Genomic DNA, 13,957 nt, shown 5'->3' with positions numbered 1-13,957 from the left:
CACAGCCTACAGTGTCACCTGGTAGTACTAATACCCACCCGTCACAGCCTACATTGTCACCCGGTAGTACTAATACCCACCCGTCACAGCCTACAGTGTCACCTGGTAGTACTGATACCCACCCATCACAGCCTACAGTGTCACCTGGTAGTACTAATACCCACCCGTCACAGCCTACAGTGTCACATGGTAGTACTGATACCCACCCGTCACAGCCTACAGTGTCACATGGTAGTACTGATACCCACCCATTCCTGTCCCAGTCATCTTGTCATATTGATAACAGTTATTCCCAAGACGAAATTGACATTGCAAGCTTCCTAGCACAGTCAAAGATCCCTGATGATTTGATAGCCATACCTTGGGGAGGTATGACTAATAGAGGTTTAAGTCTTACCAACACATGCCCTCTTGACAACTGGCTCATGATTTTACAAAGTTTGGTAAAATCAAAGGAGATAAACCTTGACATTCTTAAAAGAGGAGATGCAATTAAAAGGGCACTTCATTTGGTGGAACTCCACCAATTTGGAGATGCTAAATTGACATTACCTACACCACCTCTGGTAACACCTGGTGACCTATATGGCAATGAGGCAGATTACTATATGCCACTATTTAGTTCTGTTCTTACAAGTGAAGTCACAACATCATGTAACCTAGCTTCATGTCCTTCACCATGCAACACACACAAGACATGTAGCAATACACTTGGGTGTCCTTCAGGCCAAGACTATTCGTTTGAGAAATCACTATCTGAATGGCTAAATCCTGGTCCCACTCTATGTCAAAGAAAGTTCTACAGTCAGCCATCAATTGGAATTCCATGCACACAAAATATTTCAATTGATTGTAATGGAACACAGTATCTATCATGGCACTGCTCTGGTATGAGAACAAGTACAGCACGTCACTTTTGCAGTTTTGGAGATATTTTTATCTTTTCTTTGGACTTAGCCAGTAGAGCAGGCTATTTACGGATGGACAATTTACCTATGGTTATAAAACTGAACACAAAGGAACTATATTTACACAGTGTTACATTATGGAATGGCCATCATTATATCTGTGTTTTCAACCACTTTCATGCATGGCTTGTGTATGACGGTCTTAAAGAGTACAGAAAGCCAAACTCTGGCCTTTCTATTTATAAGGCACAGCCACTTGGATATTCAATAAGCCATGTAATTTATATTGTTTAGATAATCACCAGGTTGCATTTCAGTGCATAATATCATTTCATTTTTATCATTTTTTTATAGCATCGTTTTACCTTTTGAACTTTCTTCTATGTTATAGAGTGTGTTTCATTAACTCATGAAATAAATTGTACTGATTACAGTGTAATAGCTACATAAACACAGCAGAAAACAAAGGAATGGAGTGACGTAGTGCGATAAACATGTTAAAGTGTATTTCATGCGTTTATGAAAGCCACTAATTTGTTAACACAGATATAAAACCATGTGACATTTCTTTAGTCAAATTGCTAATTCCGTATGTCAATATTACAAAAGCCTATTGTTCACTTAATCTACACCAGTGAATTTTAAAACCCAAACAGTGCTTTAACAAAGCTATATATGATGACTTGTAACATACTGTCTTTTATGCAAGCTCAGATGTATATGGCATATTAAGTACAATGACATGTACACAAGAACATTCAGTTGACCTTGAAGGGACTATCTGCACTTGCTTATGTCTGTCACAAGTCAATATTTCATTGACTTACATAAAGTCCAATGTTCAAGTGTTCTATTCATACAAATGCCTGACATGGGCAGGTCCATAGCTAGGATGGGTGAATGTGGTTGAAAATTTGCTCAACATGAACCAAATACAATCATTATACAGTATATGCCATAGAGTTGTTTTTATTTGGGAGACTTTGTTTAACAATACCCTAACAGAGACAGTTCTGTTGTAATTATTTTGATACAAACATTTTAAATTAGATAAATATTTAACTTCTTGTAGCCAAAGAGTGGGCCTTCAATGTCCTGACAGGGGTGCAGGTGCACCCTTTCATGGGCATCCCCTAGCTATGATCACATGCATGATTTACTTACATAAGACCTCTTGGAAATTAACAAGCACGCACGCAACTACCACTATTTGTGTAGCTAATGGTGCAATCGAAAGAGGGATTTTCCTTCCCACAAGCTTAAACTGTTTGAGTCTCTGATTGAATCTTTCAATGTGTATTCTCGCCTTTGCTATAACTCGTGTGTCAAGTTCTTCTTGTGCTGATAGGCTCTTTCTCCCCTTCAAAAATGAAGGAATTTTTACTTTGGCTTGGAGTGGGTACAAGTTATCTTGAACTGTAAAGCCTCTGTCAGCTAAAATAACATCCCCTGGTTGAATGTGCTTCATGATTCCACTTTCCTCAAAAATTTCAACGTCAGAAATGTCTCCCTCAAACAGATCTGATATAAAACATGCTCCTCCATTTGGTGTACATGCAATGAGACACTTAAAAGTGTTGGCGTGTTTGTACGAGGAAAAGGTATTTCCTTGTTGAGCAAAGTTCCTCGACGTTTCAACACGAAATTCTGTGCAGTCAATGCTGCATCGCACATTCTTAAGGGTCTTGAAAACCCTTGGTAGAAAGCGGCTCAATATCTGTCTCGATGGGAACATCACCGTCTCCATTTGTCGAAAAATCTTATACATCAGCTGAATAAACGTTGTAAATATTACTCTGATATAGCTATCTTTGATTTCCTTGTCGGGAGAACTGAGTAATACAGACAACGTCCTGATGGTGAATCCAGTTTTTAGCCTCAAGAGACAAATGTACAGCTTCTCTCGAGAAGACCACTTGGACATTCCTCGCTGGCACTTTACTTTTGATATCTTTCGATCTTTGTAACCCCAATATGAGATTGTTTCTAGAGGGCAAACATCATTAAGAAACTCATGAAGCATCTCAAATTGTGACGATGTGAGGCCAACAAAATGTTTCATTTGGTCTGGATGGTGCACAACGACTTCATAAGATATATTGCTTATAACTTTGGGGGCGCTAGATGAGCCAGACTGGAGCTCATTACGTAAAATCATGTTCTCGATTTTACTTGCCAGCTCGTGCTTTGTTACGTCCGTTTGTGTTGCCTTATTATTCTCTAAATAATTCCCTTCATCTTGTACAAGACAGTTCTCCTCCATAATTTCTTGATAGTCTTGACTTTCAATGGGAGTATCGTTGGTAGCACAGCACTTCTTTGTCTGCTGTTGTTCAGCCTGTTGTCGTTGTTTCGGGAGCTTTCTCTTTCGTGTTGCCTTCGCCACTCCGCTAGTCGAAAGATTCGCTTTCAACGGGTCTGGAAATTCTGTGGTCGGTCCCTTTTCTCCAGGCCAATGTTCTACACAAATATACGTGTCTTTTGTGATACATTTTACAGTGAAATCTTCGCGAGAGCAGGCATTAACCCATCGTTGGCATCTCTCAAGATCGTTCCATGGCTTCGGAAAAGGGAGAAATATCTTTTTGCCCAAATCTGCCATTTCTTTCAACGATCTGGGCAGTTTGTCAGGGTATCTCGAGTCATTTTTACACTGTCCCCAACAACAGTGTTTCGTAGTGACCATCTTGCAATGAAATCGCGATTTTTTTGGGTTGAAGCGTACTCATTCACAGTAATACACAGTGAACTATCGGTTTGTTTGTCCGAATCTCGCCGGGGGGTCTAATTATGCAAAGCTATTTTTAGTATGACTGCGCTCCGCTATTATGGCTAATTATTTCCTTTGTGTTGAAGACAATAGAATTTATTCCGTGAGCACTATTGCTTAGTCTAGTTTCCCGTTACTGAGATTCTCACAATACATATATTAGAATATGGTTCAGACCTACGATATAGGGTAATGCAACCAATATTTCAATTTTTTTTATTGCAGTGCATCATACTCTTTACAAGATGTACGTAAGGAATGAAACATATGCTGTTCTAGTTCCTCTAAATTTCCCGTGAATCGAACATTCTGTAGGATCCTACACCATAAAAAGTGTTCGTTTTCTGTTGAGTAAATGTTTTCCATGGTACAACACATTGGAGAAACTTGGAATTGAAACCCATAGGATTCCATGATGTAAGTGTATAAAAGTCGAGTGGTTCTTTCATTCCCATCGGCTCCAAAAGGATGTAATTCTAAGAACCTGTAGACCAACCACGCAGCAAGATGAATCAAGTCTTGTAAAGCTTTTCTACTGTCTACAGTTCGAAGGCGGTTTACAGTGGTTATACTCTTCAATCGACATCTGCATGGTTTCTTCCATATTCAAGGTTTTGTAGCCTGCGTGCAGCCGGACTTTTCTCTCGTATAGTCCGTCTGCCAAGCAAGAACACAAACCGTGTTCTCTAGACCCCACGCCCCCGCGTATGGATTTGAAGACTAAATCCTAATTGGTTATGACTAAAGCCGTTTCCAATTGGTTGTCAGAGCCTTTGTCTATATTATTCAGTCTTACTGAAATCAAAATGCCGAATTTTACGCGAGGACTTGCGGAACTGTGCTGCCTCCTTCTCTATGTTCTTTACATCGAGAGTTGTTAGTTCTTTCTTAAGATAAGAGAGGGACATTTCCAAGTTACATTAGCAATCCGTTTATAGATTCCGCGAACCAGCACCTCAGTTTCCCAGAGATTCTAAGTCTTCTGGTAGCATTCTCTCCTCAGCTTTTCTTTGGATATTCATTTCACCTTAACGGACAGATCTGTACGTATTGACTTAACAGGCGAGCTTCTTTCTAAATTGGCGAATAAGAAGGAACAGCGGGAATTTTTTCTTGTGAATGTGCGAACACATGATGTATTATCATCGCTAGTCCCTTCGATACGACTTTTTTTAGGGGCTACACACTTCATATCCTCTGCTGATCCTCTCTTCAGCTCATTTGTCTCAAAAGGCAACGTATTCTTCTTATGTATGTCACACAATTCGGTTTCAAGTTTGTGTTGCAGTTGGATTAAACTTCGTCTCTTCGACAAGGTTTGAAAGCACGACTTGCATATACACTCGCTCTGTTAATAACTATTAACTCTGCTCTGTCGATTGAAAATCAATCTCCAACTCACACTTCACGTTTATCTTTGACTTTCCTTCTACAAGATAACAAACATGGTGCTTTGATAACTCTCGAGGACATAAAATACAAATTATCTTATTACTAGCAATAAACGAGACATAAATTTGAGTCTTATTCCCGGCAAGAACCAACACACGTGAAATCATATAAACAAACTAGCCTGAAATTTGAGTAGAGACTAAAAATTATAGCCAATCAGCAAACTTATAAGTAAGAGCCAATCAGAACGCGTACTCAAATCCAGGTACGCTGTTGGGGGTAACGGAATAAGAAAGCTGTCGCTGGTTCGCTTGTTCTGGACCCCCCGCAAATTGCGCGATTATATATTATAGATTCTGATTGGCAGTTAGCCATGCTCATTCTAACGTGAACTCCCATTGGGTAACACTGTCAAACCGGATGTGATCCTCACCGGATGTTTAGTGTAAAATCGTAACACGAGCGAGTGCGGTGTTTTCCTTGATAATCTTCAAGTAGAATGACCTTTCCCCTTCCCAAAATAACACCAAAAGTTTGCAATTCGTGCCATCGATTCATCGCAAAAGATTCAATCCTATTTTAGAAGTGCAAACACTATAATTTGAAGTACGACGAGAGAGTTCACACGTGTGCCGTCAATGCATTGACAAGCTCAAAAAAAGAAGGAATCTCATAAAATAAAAGAATGCTTTGATGGAATCTTGTTGCTCTTGGAAAATATTTTCTATTTCAAACTGATTCTTTACTTCTAAAAACGCTCTAGTCCAAAGATCCTCATCAAAAGAAAACGCCATTTTGAAAACTAGGACGCTTTGCTGGCTCACATCCGGTTTGATAGTATTATCCAATGGAAGTTCACGTTAGAACGAGCTTGGCTAACAGCCAATCAGAATCTATTATATATAATCGCGCAATTTGCGGGGGGTCCAGAACAAGCTTTGTGGCGATGTTTCGCAGACGGTATTTACGAAGAAAATTCCCGATGTGACGCAGGCTACATGGAGAGGGTATAGTTATAAACTTGTTGAACTTCCTTGGACGACTGTGCATCGCCTACTCAGAATACCTAGCTAATGACTTGTGCTATTGTTACCCAAATTTGAGCAAGCTTGGATCTGGGGTAATGGAGGGCTTGGAGAACTTTCTAAAGCGACAAACAGGTGATCCCAAACCACAGGGACATCAAAAACTGTTGAAGCGTTACGTCTGTCAATCTATGATTTGGGACATTTTTTTGATTGGTTACCCCCTAAATACGCAAGGCATTATGGGGATATGAAAGTAGAGAATGACTTTATTCAATTCTTCAAACTCTTGAATGAAAAGAGACACTCCATATTTTGTTGGAACCTTTTCCGCGTCAGGAAAATCAGTGTATTTTCGGATGTGGATCAGGATCTGTCCTTTGAATTCATTGACGGTAGCGTGATATCCTCGAGAGCCTAACTGGAATAACGTAGCCATTGCGTTTCTCAAAAGTATATTTTTTGCTTGCTTGTTTGCTTGGTTGAGTTTTAGAGTTCGATTAAAAATTCAAAATCCCCGCGCTGTACTTGTCCAAACTTGCCTAACAATAGTCTTATGACGTCAATTGGTCGTCATGGCAACCTCAAACAATGCCTACCCATCATTTTATGCCATTTTATGCTAATATTTAATGAATAATTAATGTGCCCACCATAAGCCCACCACTATCCCACCCAAAATCCGGCCCGTGCAGTGCATACTATACTACTGACGTTAGTGGGGAGGGAAGCGTTTACCGGACCGACACTAAGAACGGCTGCTGAGGAGACTGTATATTATTCTGTGAGTCAGCAAATTCATGCATGTTTATTGTTTACATACAATTTTATTAGCCATACTTCAGGTTATGCAATTGAAATAATTATTTACACTCAGTTATCATTCTAGAATACTAAATAATATATTAATATTTACAGTAATAACATGTACAAAGTAAAACAATCTTTTTTCCCTTATTGGATTCATCTGAGTCCATTATGGCATAATATTGTCGAGACTTCAATGTCTGCCATAATAGGCGAGAATGAATCCTATAGGTGAGGGCATTCTTGAAAATAAAGGCCGAGGCCGAGGGCGCGCCTTTATTTTTTAATAAAGTGTTCGATTGGATTTAATAACCAGCCCCGATCCGTGATTTAGGAACAATAATGGATTTGGATTTCATATTGATTTGATATGAATGTCCCCGGAAACATAGGCCTGTACACCGGGATATCATTGAGGATAACAACCGTATTACACATTGGGATTGGGGTGTGTGGCTGATTATTAATATATTGAACAACTTATATTTTATTGTATTTCTATTTATTATTATTATTATATATTATATATTATTATTATTGTGCTGTGCCTATGGGCACAGTACATTTGTTTTTGTTGAGTTAGGTATGATCGGAATTTAGTGTTACGAATGCCATTGGTGGACCTCGTCATGATTGACATTGGTGAAACACGAGGTGAAAATGCATGTTGAGATCTGTAAGATCGGGACACGGAGGAGGTGAAAGAGGTTGAATATATGTGGTTTTCGTGGTAAGAGTGCCTTAATCCAACTTACTTTAAACTTAATTTGGTAGTTCTAAGCACATAATTAGAAACTGGAGCTAAATTAGAAACTTTAAGTGCGATTTTTGTTTTTTGATACAACTCGAATTAGTTACGTAAACAAAAGATTGTAAATGGACAGGCCAGGAATTTATACTGCGTCATTGATGTAAAATAGTACTCGCACGAGTTTTATATTATTTTATTAGCAAGAAAAATGATATTAGGTTTGATTAGCAAAACATATTTATTTCTAGTCGAATATTTTCATGACAAAAACGTATTTCATGCCGTAAGCTTGAATGGGGGCGGGCAAGGAATTTCTACTGCGTCATTGATCTAAAATAGTACTATTGGTATTTTCTAAAACAAGGAATGACCTAAAACGACCTGAAACGACCTGAAACGACCTGAACCCATCTTGAAGCCACCTGAAACCAGCCAAAACATTGAATCTCCATCGAGTTTGTCGTCCAGTTTGTGTATTTTATTGACTGTTATCGATCGATCGAGTGTTTGTTTTCCTTGGAAGGGATGTACTTCATGGTAGAATGTCATATAGTCGCTCATACGTATAGTCTCCCATAGAAGTATTCCACAGTTATACCTCACTTTTCCCTTGCTATGATTACCTGTTCCTAGCTATGATCGACCGTCCCTACCTATGATCAACTGTTCCTAGCTATGATCAACTGTCACTAGCTATTTTCAACTATCCCTAGCTGTCATCAACTGTCCCTAGCTGTGATTAGAATTTGAACATTTTTTAACTTTAACGTGTAAATTTGTTTAACTTAACATTGGCGTATCTTGGGGACTCAGGGGTGCCTGTGACCCCATTTTCAAAGCCAAAGATAAATCATCTGACCGTTGATGCAGTATGTGATATGATGTCATAGTGACAATTTGGTATGTTGTGACCCCACCCCACATGACAGATCCTGGATAAGCCCCTCCACAACGTAATTCAGCCATGTTGCCTGCAAGTTTTTAAGTTCATTAAACTATATATGGGAAAGTTAATCTATATATAGGTACAGGAAACCATAAGTAGAGAATGGTGAAAATAGCTAGGGATAGTTGATCATAGCTAGTGACAGTTGATCATAGCTAGGAACAGTTGATCATAGGTAGGGACGGTTGATCATAGCTAGGAACAGGTAATCGTAGCGAGGGAGAGGTGAGGTATAAGTGTGGAATACTTCTATGGGAGAGTATACGTAGCGACTATATGACATTCTACCATGAAATACATCCCTTCCAAGGAAAACAAACACTTGATCGATCGATAAAAGTCAATAAAATACACAAACTGGACGACAAACTCGATGGAGATTCAATGTTTTGGCTGGTTTCAGGTGGTTTCAAGATGGTTTCAGGTCGTTTCAGGTCGTTTCAGGTCGTTTCAGGTCGTTTCAGGTCGTTTCAGGTCGTTTCAGGTCGTTTCAGGTCGTTTCAGGTCGTTTCAGGTCGTTTTAGGTGGTTTCAGGTGGTTTCAGGCCGTTCCTTGTTTTAGTAACAGTACGCGCACGAGTTATATGTTATTTTATTATCTAAAGTAAAAATTTTTGTTTTGGTTAGCTAAACGTATCTATTTCTAGTCGAATATTTTTATGAAAAAGGGATTTTCATGCCGAAACCTTCAACGAGTGGGTGGACGAGGAATTTACTGCGTCATAATTTACATAAAAGAGTACTCACACGAATTTTATATTAGTTTATTTATAGTTCCTTTCACGGTTTCCGACGCCATATTGTTTGGGCAGAAGTGTAGGGAAAGAGATACGTTTTTCGTACTATTTCCATTCCGAGGTTACCCTGCGAGCAAAGTCTCCTTTACCTTCCCCCGAGTGAGAGAAAGGAAAGAGTCTTCTTTCCTTTCTCTCACTCGGGGGAAGGTAAAGGAGACTCTGCTCGCAGGGTATTCTGAGGTAAATTTTCGAGACCAAACTTTTTCTGTAGATGGAAAATCTTCTGTTCAATAATGTTTTGTGTGGTGTTTTTGAGCCGATGGAGCCACCATAACACTGGTTCTCAGAGAGACGGAGGCTTGCTTTGGGGTTTGCGAACAAGACTCGTTTATGCTGGTTCAATTTAACCGTAAAAAATATTCAAACCGAATCCACGGACTTTCTTCTGTCTTACAATGACTAAATCCCTAATAGTCTTGTACTCTATTCAAAGTATCCAATGTGCACAGCACATTTGACACGTTTTCCCGTGTCAAAACTTGTTATTATTATATATTAAATATATATATAAACTTGAATATAGATGGTAGATCAACGATGAACTTCCAGTAGAAATATATATATATATCGCAATGAAAAGACCACTATAGTGCCATAGTAATAAGTTTTTTAGCAGTCCAATAGGCTGCTGCCCAATATCGCAAAATATGGATCGCCACGTGAAAAAATACGGAGATGTGATTGGAGGATTATTTGTGAGGTATAATAAAAGTAAATAATTACAACAAACATTAATATAGAATGCAGTATAAGTAAATTATTAATTCAATAATCTAGGGGGGGAAATACATAAAGATACGATACAAGGTAATGACAGCAAAAAATTAAAATTGAAAAAATAAGAAAAGAGACAAGCAAAAATGTTGTTATGGTAAGATCAAGAGGTATTGGAAAGGTGGCCTCTAGAAAACAAAATAGCTTATCCCTGATCAAGAGCATATCACAAGTCGACTCGGACTCCCATACTGGATGTGCGAGCCAGCATATTCGCAGAGCAGTAGCCTAAATCAGAAGCTCAAGTGCAAAACATAATTGCTTTCTCAAGCAGCATATTGTAGAAGTTTGGTTTTGTCTTCTGCTATATAGGTAAACCAAAATGTCTACACTAATGAGCTTTCCTTTAAAAACGCAAACTTTTCGATGCGTTTTGACATTGCTTCCACACTAAAACTATTAAAAACGCTTATATTTAAACAGTTATCTTTCTCCGAGTGAAGAAATTTGAAAAAGGAGGCCTGTAGTTTTAGTCAGACAGACAAAAAAAGAGGCTTTTGAAAACATTGACGTAATTCACACGGTTTTTTGCGTGCGCAGTGACGATGATTTTACATCAGATCAGTTCAAAAGCTAGTGAAGCTAAAATGTTAAAAAAAAAAAGTTAAAAGACGAAAAGAGATATTTGCTAGCAGGGCAAAAACCGGCTGGAGCTTTTCTTAAGTTTTCGGCACAGTCCATGCACAACAAACCGGAAGGCGTTAAAATGCAAGAGCTTTTTGGCGTAGCCTATGCGAAAGCTACTTGCATGCGTCTCTACTCAAGGCTGTCCTTGAGCCAAGGTTTACGAATTGTATTCATTGCTTGAACAGGTTCAATAGTGTTAATCTTGTGGCGACAAAAGCATGTTTGCTGCAATGTCTTTTTTGTTTTTCTTCTGAGCTCTGCTGACTTTGTAAAGTAAATCAGAGGATTTGTGACACAGTTTGATATTGCTAGCAAAATACTAGTATTCCAAAAATGAACCTGAACATCAGAAGTAACAGTGACGATATTTGCTTTAACTACCACTATGTAGATATTTAATAAAGTAAATGGTGTGACAAAGCATAAAATGATATCCCTAAACATTCTTATCACCTTTTTTCGTTGTTGAATGCTTGGTTGTCCAGTGACACCTATTGGGGTCTTTTTACGAAGGACAATAGAAATAGCTGCAACTGTGTAGGACATGTAGCAGAAGGGAAGTATATACGTTAAAAACAAGAAAAACATCAAGAGGCTCTTTGACGTGTTCTTGTCCGCACCACAATCCATTATATAATGGTCATCGTTCAGAGCATATTTGTTGATTTGAAAGAACTGGTGCACTAAGAGGATAGAAACTAAAAGAGCTTCAACCCAGCAAAAGTATATCACTCGTTTGATAAAAGAATTGGACGGTAACTTGAGGGGATAAAAAATTCCAAAATACTGTTCTGTTGCTATTAAAACCAAACCGTTGATGCTGATCAATACAAAAAAAATGCCAAGACCTCGCATAGTTTTACAAATTAGATCAGCGCTACAAATATCGACAACGTTAGTGATGATAAAAACTGACGAACCCAAGATGGCGGTTATGATATCAGAAAGAGATAAATTGACCATAAGAAACGCTATAGCTGTTCGTCGAAACTGGTTGGTCCTCTGCACGTTCACTATTCGAACCATGCATATCGTTGTACTTGAAGACCAAAATAAATGTGTTAGCGACCAGCCCAAAGACACCTATTACAACTGCTATGCTGATATACAGTATTTTAAATCCCGAAGAAACTTGTAGAGCTAAATACGTGATCTGCCTTGTACTGCTGTTGGCGAGAAAACCTGTGGAATTTCTCTCCTCTTCCATCTGTTGACAACGAAATAGCAGGTTTATAATAACTAATGACTTTGAATAGACCTATCCCGAATTCGCTTGACTGATCACAAAACAATGGTTTCGAGTCGAGGTTGAACTTGATGAATAAAATAATCAAGTTCAATCTCGACTTCAGACCGTCGTTTCGTGGTCAGCCAAGCGAATTCGGGATAGGTCTATTGGAAGGGTTATGGCAGGTTATAAACTTTGTCACATTCGCGTAAATTCCAGTGTGCAGTACGAGCCAGTCAATGCTTTAAAACTGCTTTCCGAAAACGTTTCCGAACTATGTAAATTAAGCAACCAAGAATCACGAGACTTTGTCACGCAGTACCTGGCTCTCTGCGCTTTAAAAACATATAAACAAGGGATTTTCATATCAAGGTATTTGGACACGGATTTACAACCGCTTTATTGGTGTGGACATGCCACAAATTAAGCAACTTGAGTCACGCGGCGCTTAATTTACTTTTAAAGTTACTTTTCTAAGAGAAGCAAAAAAATATAGCCGGGTTCCCTGTGCCCATAGTGCAGTTTTCGTATAACTGTGAAAACCTGCCGTGACCGTAATACTTTCTAGAATTTTAATTGGCTGATTTTTTTCACCCGCAGTATCATTGGTCTAAAAGTGATGTTGGCGTGACTGTGTCCGCACCGTGTTTATGCCGTGTTCCGGGTATTTGATTGGATGGAGAGTAAATTCTCGTGCAATGTGATTTGTCTGGCGTATCCTTTGCTTTGTCACGACCGTGTTCGTGCCGTGAACTTTACACAGTCATACGAAAACTGCACTATAAGGAAAATTGAGAGAAATAGGAATTTAGAGTGGAATAGGAAACAAAATTTAGGTTATTATCTAGGAGTGAATGATATAGGTGCTAGAAGAATTTAGAAAATATACGATAGAATATACAACAGAATTAATATTGATTAAGGTAATGGTTATTCAGAAAAGATTTAAATTTATTTCTAGTTGTAGCTTTTCTAATTGAGAGAGGAATATCGTTCCAGAAATGACAGTGGGGCAGAACAATTTACTGAGAACTGAAATAACTGATATCGGACGATAATTATTACATAACTGTTTACTGCCTTGTCTTTAAAAATTGGGATCACCTTCGCAGTTTTTAATGAGTCAGGAAATATTCCCTGTTTTAATGATAAATCTATAATATAGGTAAGTGGTCGGTAAATTTCTGTTGAAGCTTTGGATATAATAGAACTTTGTCAGCACCAAACGATTTTTTTGTGTCAAGACTTTCTAGAAGAACAAAACCTCCATCTCGTTTACTTCCTCAAAGTGGAATTTACTTGATAATTTAGTTAAATATGAGGAATAATGGCGTGTAGAGGGTGGTAACTCTGAACAAAATGTAGATGCAACTTTGCAAATATAATTATTCCTGGTGTTAAATATTGAGTTCGGTTGGTTAAACTCTTTGCCATCATATTTGAGCTTGTTAATATAACAAGAAGGCTTTTTAAAATTTATTATAGTGTTGGTGTTATCCCAAATTTTCTGAACCTTGAGCAAATTACTTGTCCTCAAATATCTCAAAAGCAATTTAAAAACCTAGGTCAAAAAATGGAGAAAATAGGCAATGAAGTAAACGCACCAACACTTAACAGTGTTCTTATATAAATTCGGATTTCCGTAAAAACATGCTGATTCAAAAATTTCATCTTTCCCTTAAAATGTCTAAAAATAAACTTAGTATTGGATTGTTTGCGTCCGCGTATTTGCGACTTGAAGTTGCATGGTAGCGCGCGGATAAAACCCCATGGAGCCGACACGGCATATTTAAGCTCAATATTTTGTAAACACGTTTTTTAAGGCCAAATAGCAAATATCAAATGCGACCAAAATTTATTGAATGCGTATTTGAGATATAAAGCCGTGTACTTTGGGAGACGTGATATTTTGATCATCAGAAAAACTGACATT

The 13,957-nt window shown here is 38.3% G+C and overlaps 1 protein-coding gene across 1 annotated transcript; it reads right to left on the bottom strand.

Annotated features, from left to right (window-relative positions):
• Positions 1 to 1,849: 1,849 nt before the first annotated feature.
• On the bottom strand, positions 1,850 to 3,730 carry LOC148910524 (uncharacterized). The gene has a single exon (XM_089031235.1). It carries the CDS (start codon positions 3,592 to 3,594, stop codon positions 2,065 to 2,067), a length of 1,530 nt encoding a protein of 509 aa, XP_088887361.1. The 5' UTR covers positions 3,595 to 3,730; the 3' UTR covers positions 1,850 to 2,064.
• Positions 3,731 to 13,957: the final 10,227 nt, after the last annotated feature.

This window comes from Actinia tenebrosa, unplaced genomic scaffold, assembly GCF_029948245.1.
Source record: "Actinia tenebrosa isolate PJP-AT-01 unplaced genomic scaffold, QUT_ActTen_1.0 PGA_scaffold16__25_contigs__length_10494907, whole genome shotgun sequence".
Taxonomy (NCBI): domain Eukaryota; kingdom Metazoa; phylum Cnidaria; class Anthozoa; order Actiniaria; family Actiniidae; genus Actinia; species Actinia tenebrosa.
Note: the sequence above shows the minus strand (reverse complement) of the source record. Positions and strands in the feature narration are given on the sequence as shown.

Bases quoted from the DNA above. Each gene is read 5' to 3' on its own strand.
- LOC148910524 (XM_089031235.1), bottom strand. From the start codon at position 3,594: ATGGTCACTACGAAACACTGTTGTTGGGGACAGTGTAAAAATGACTCG.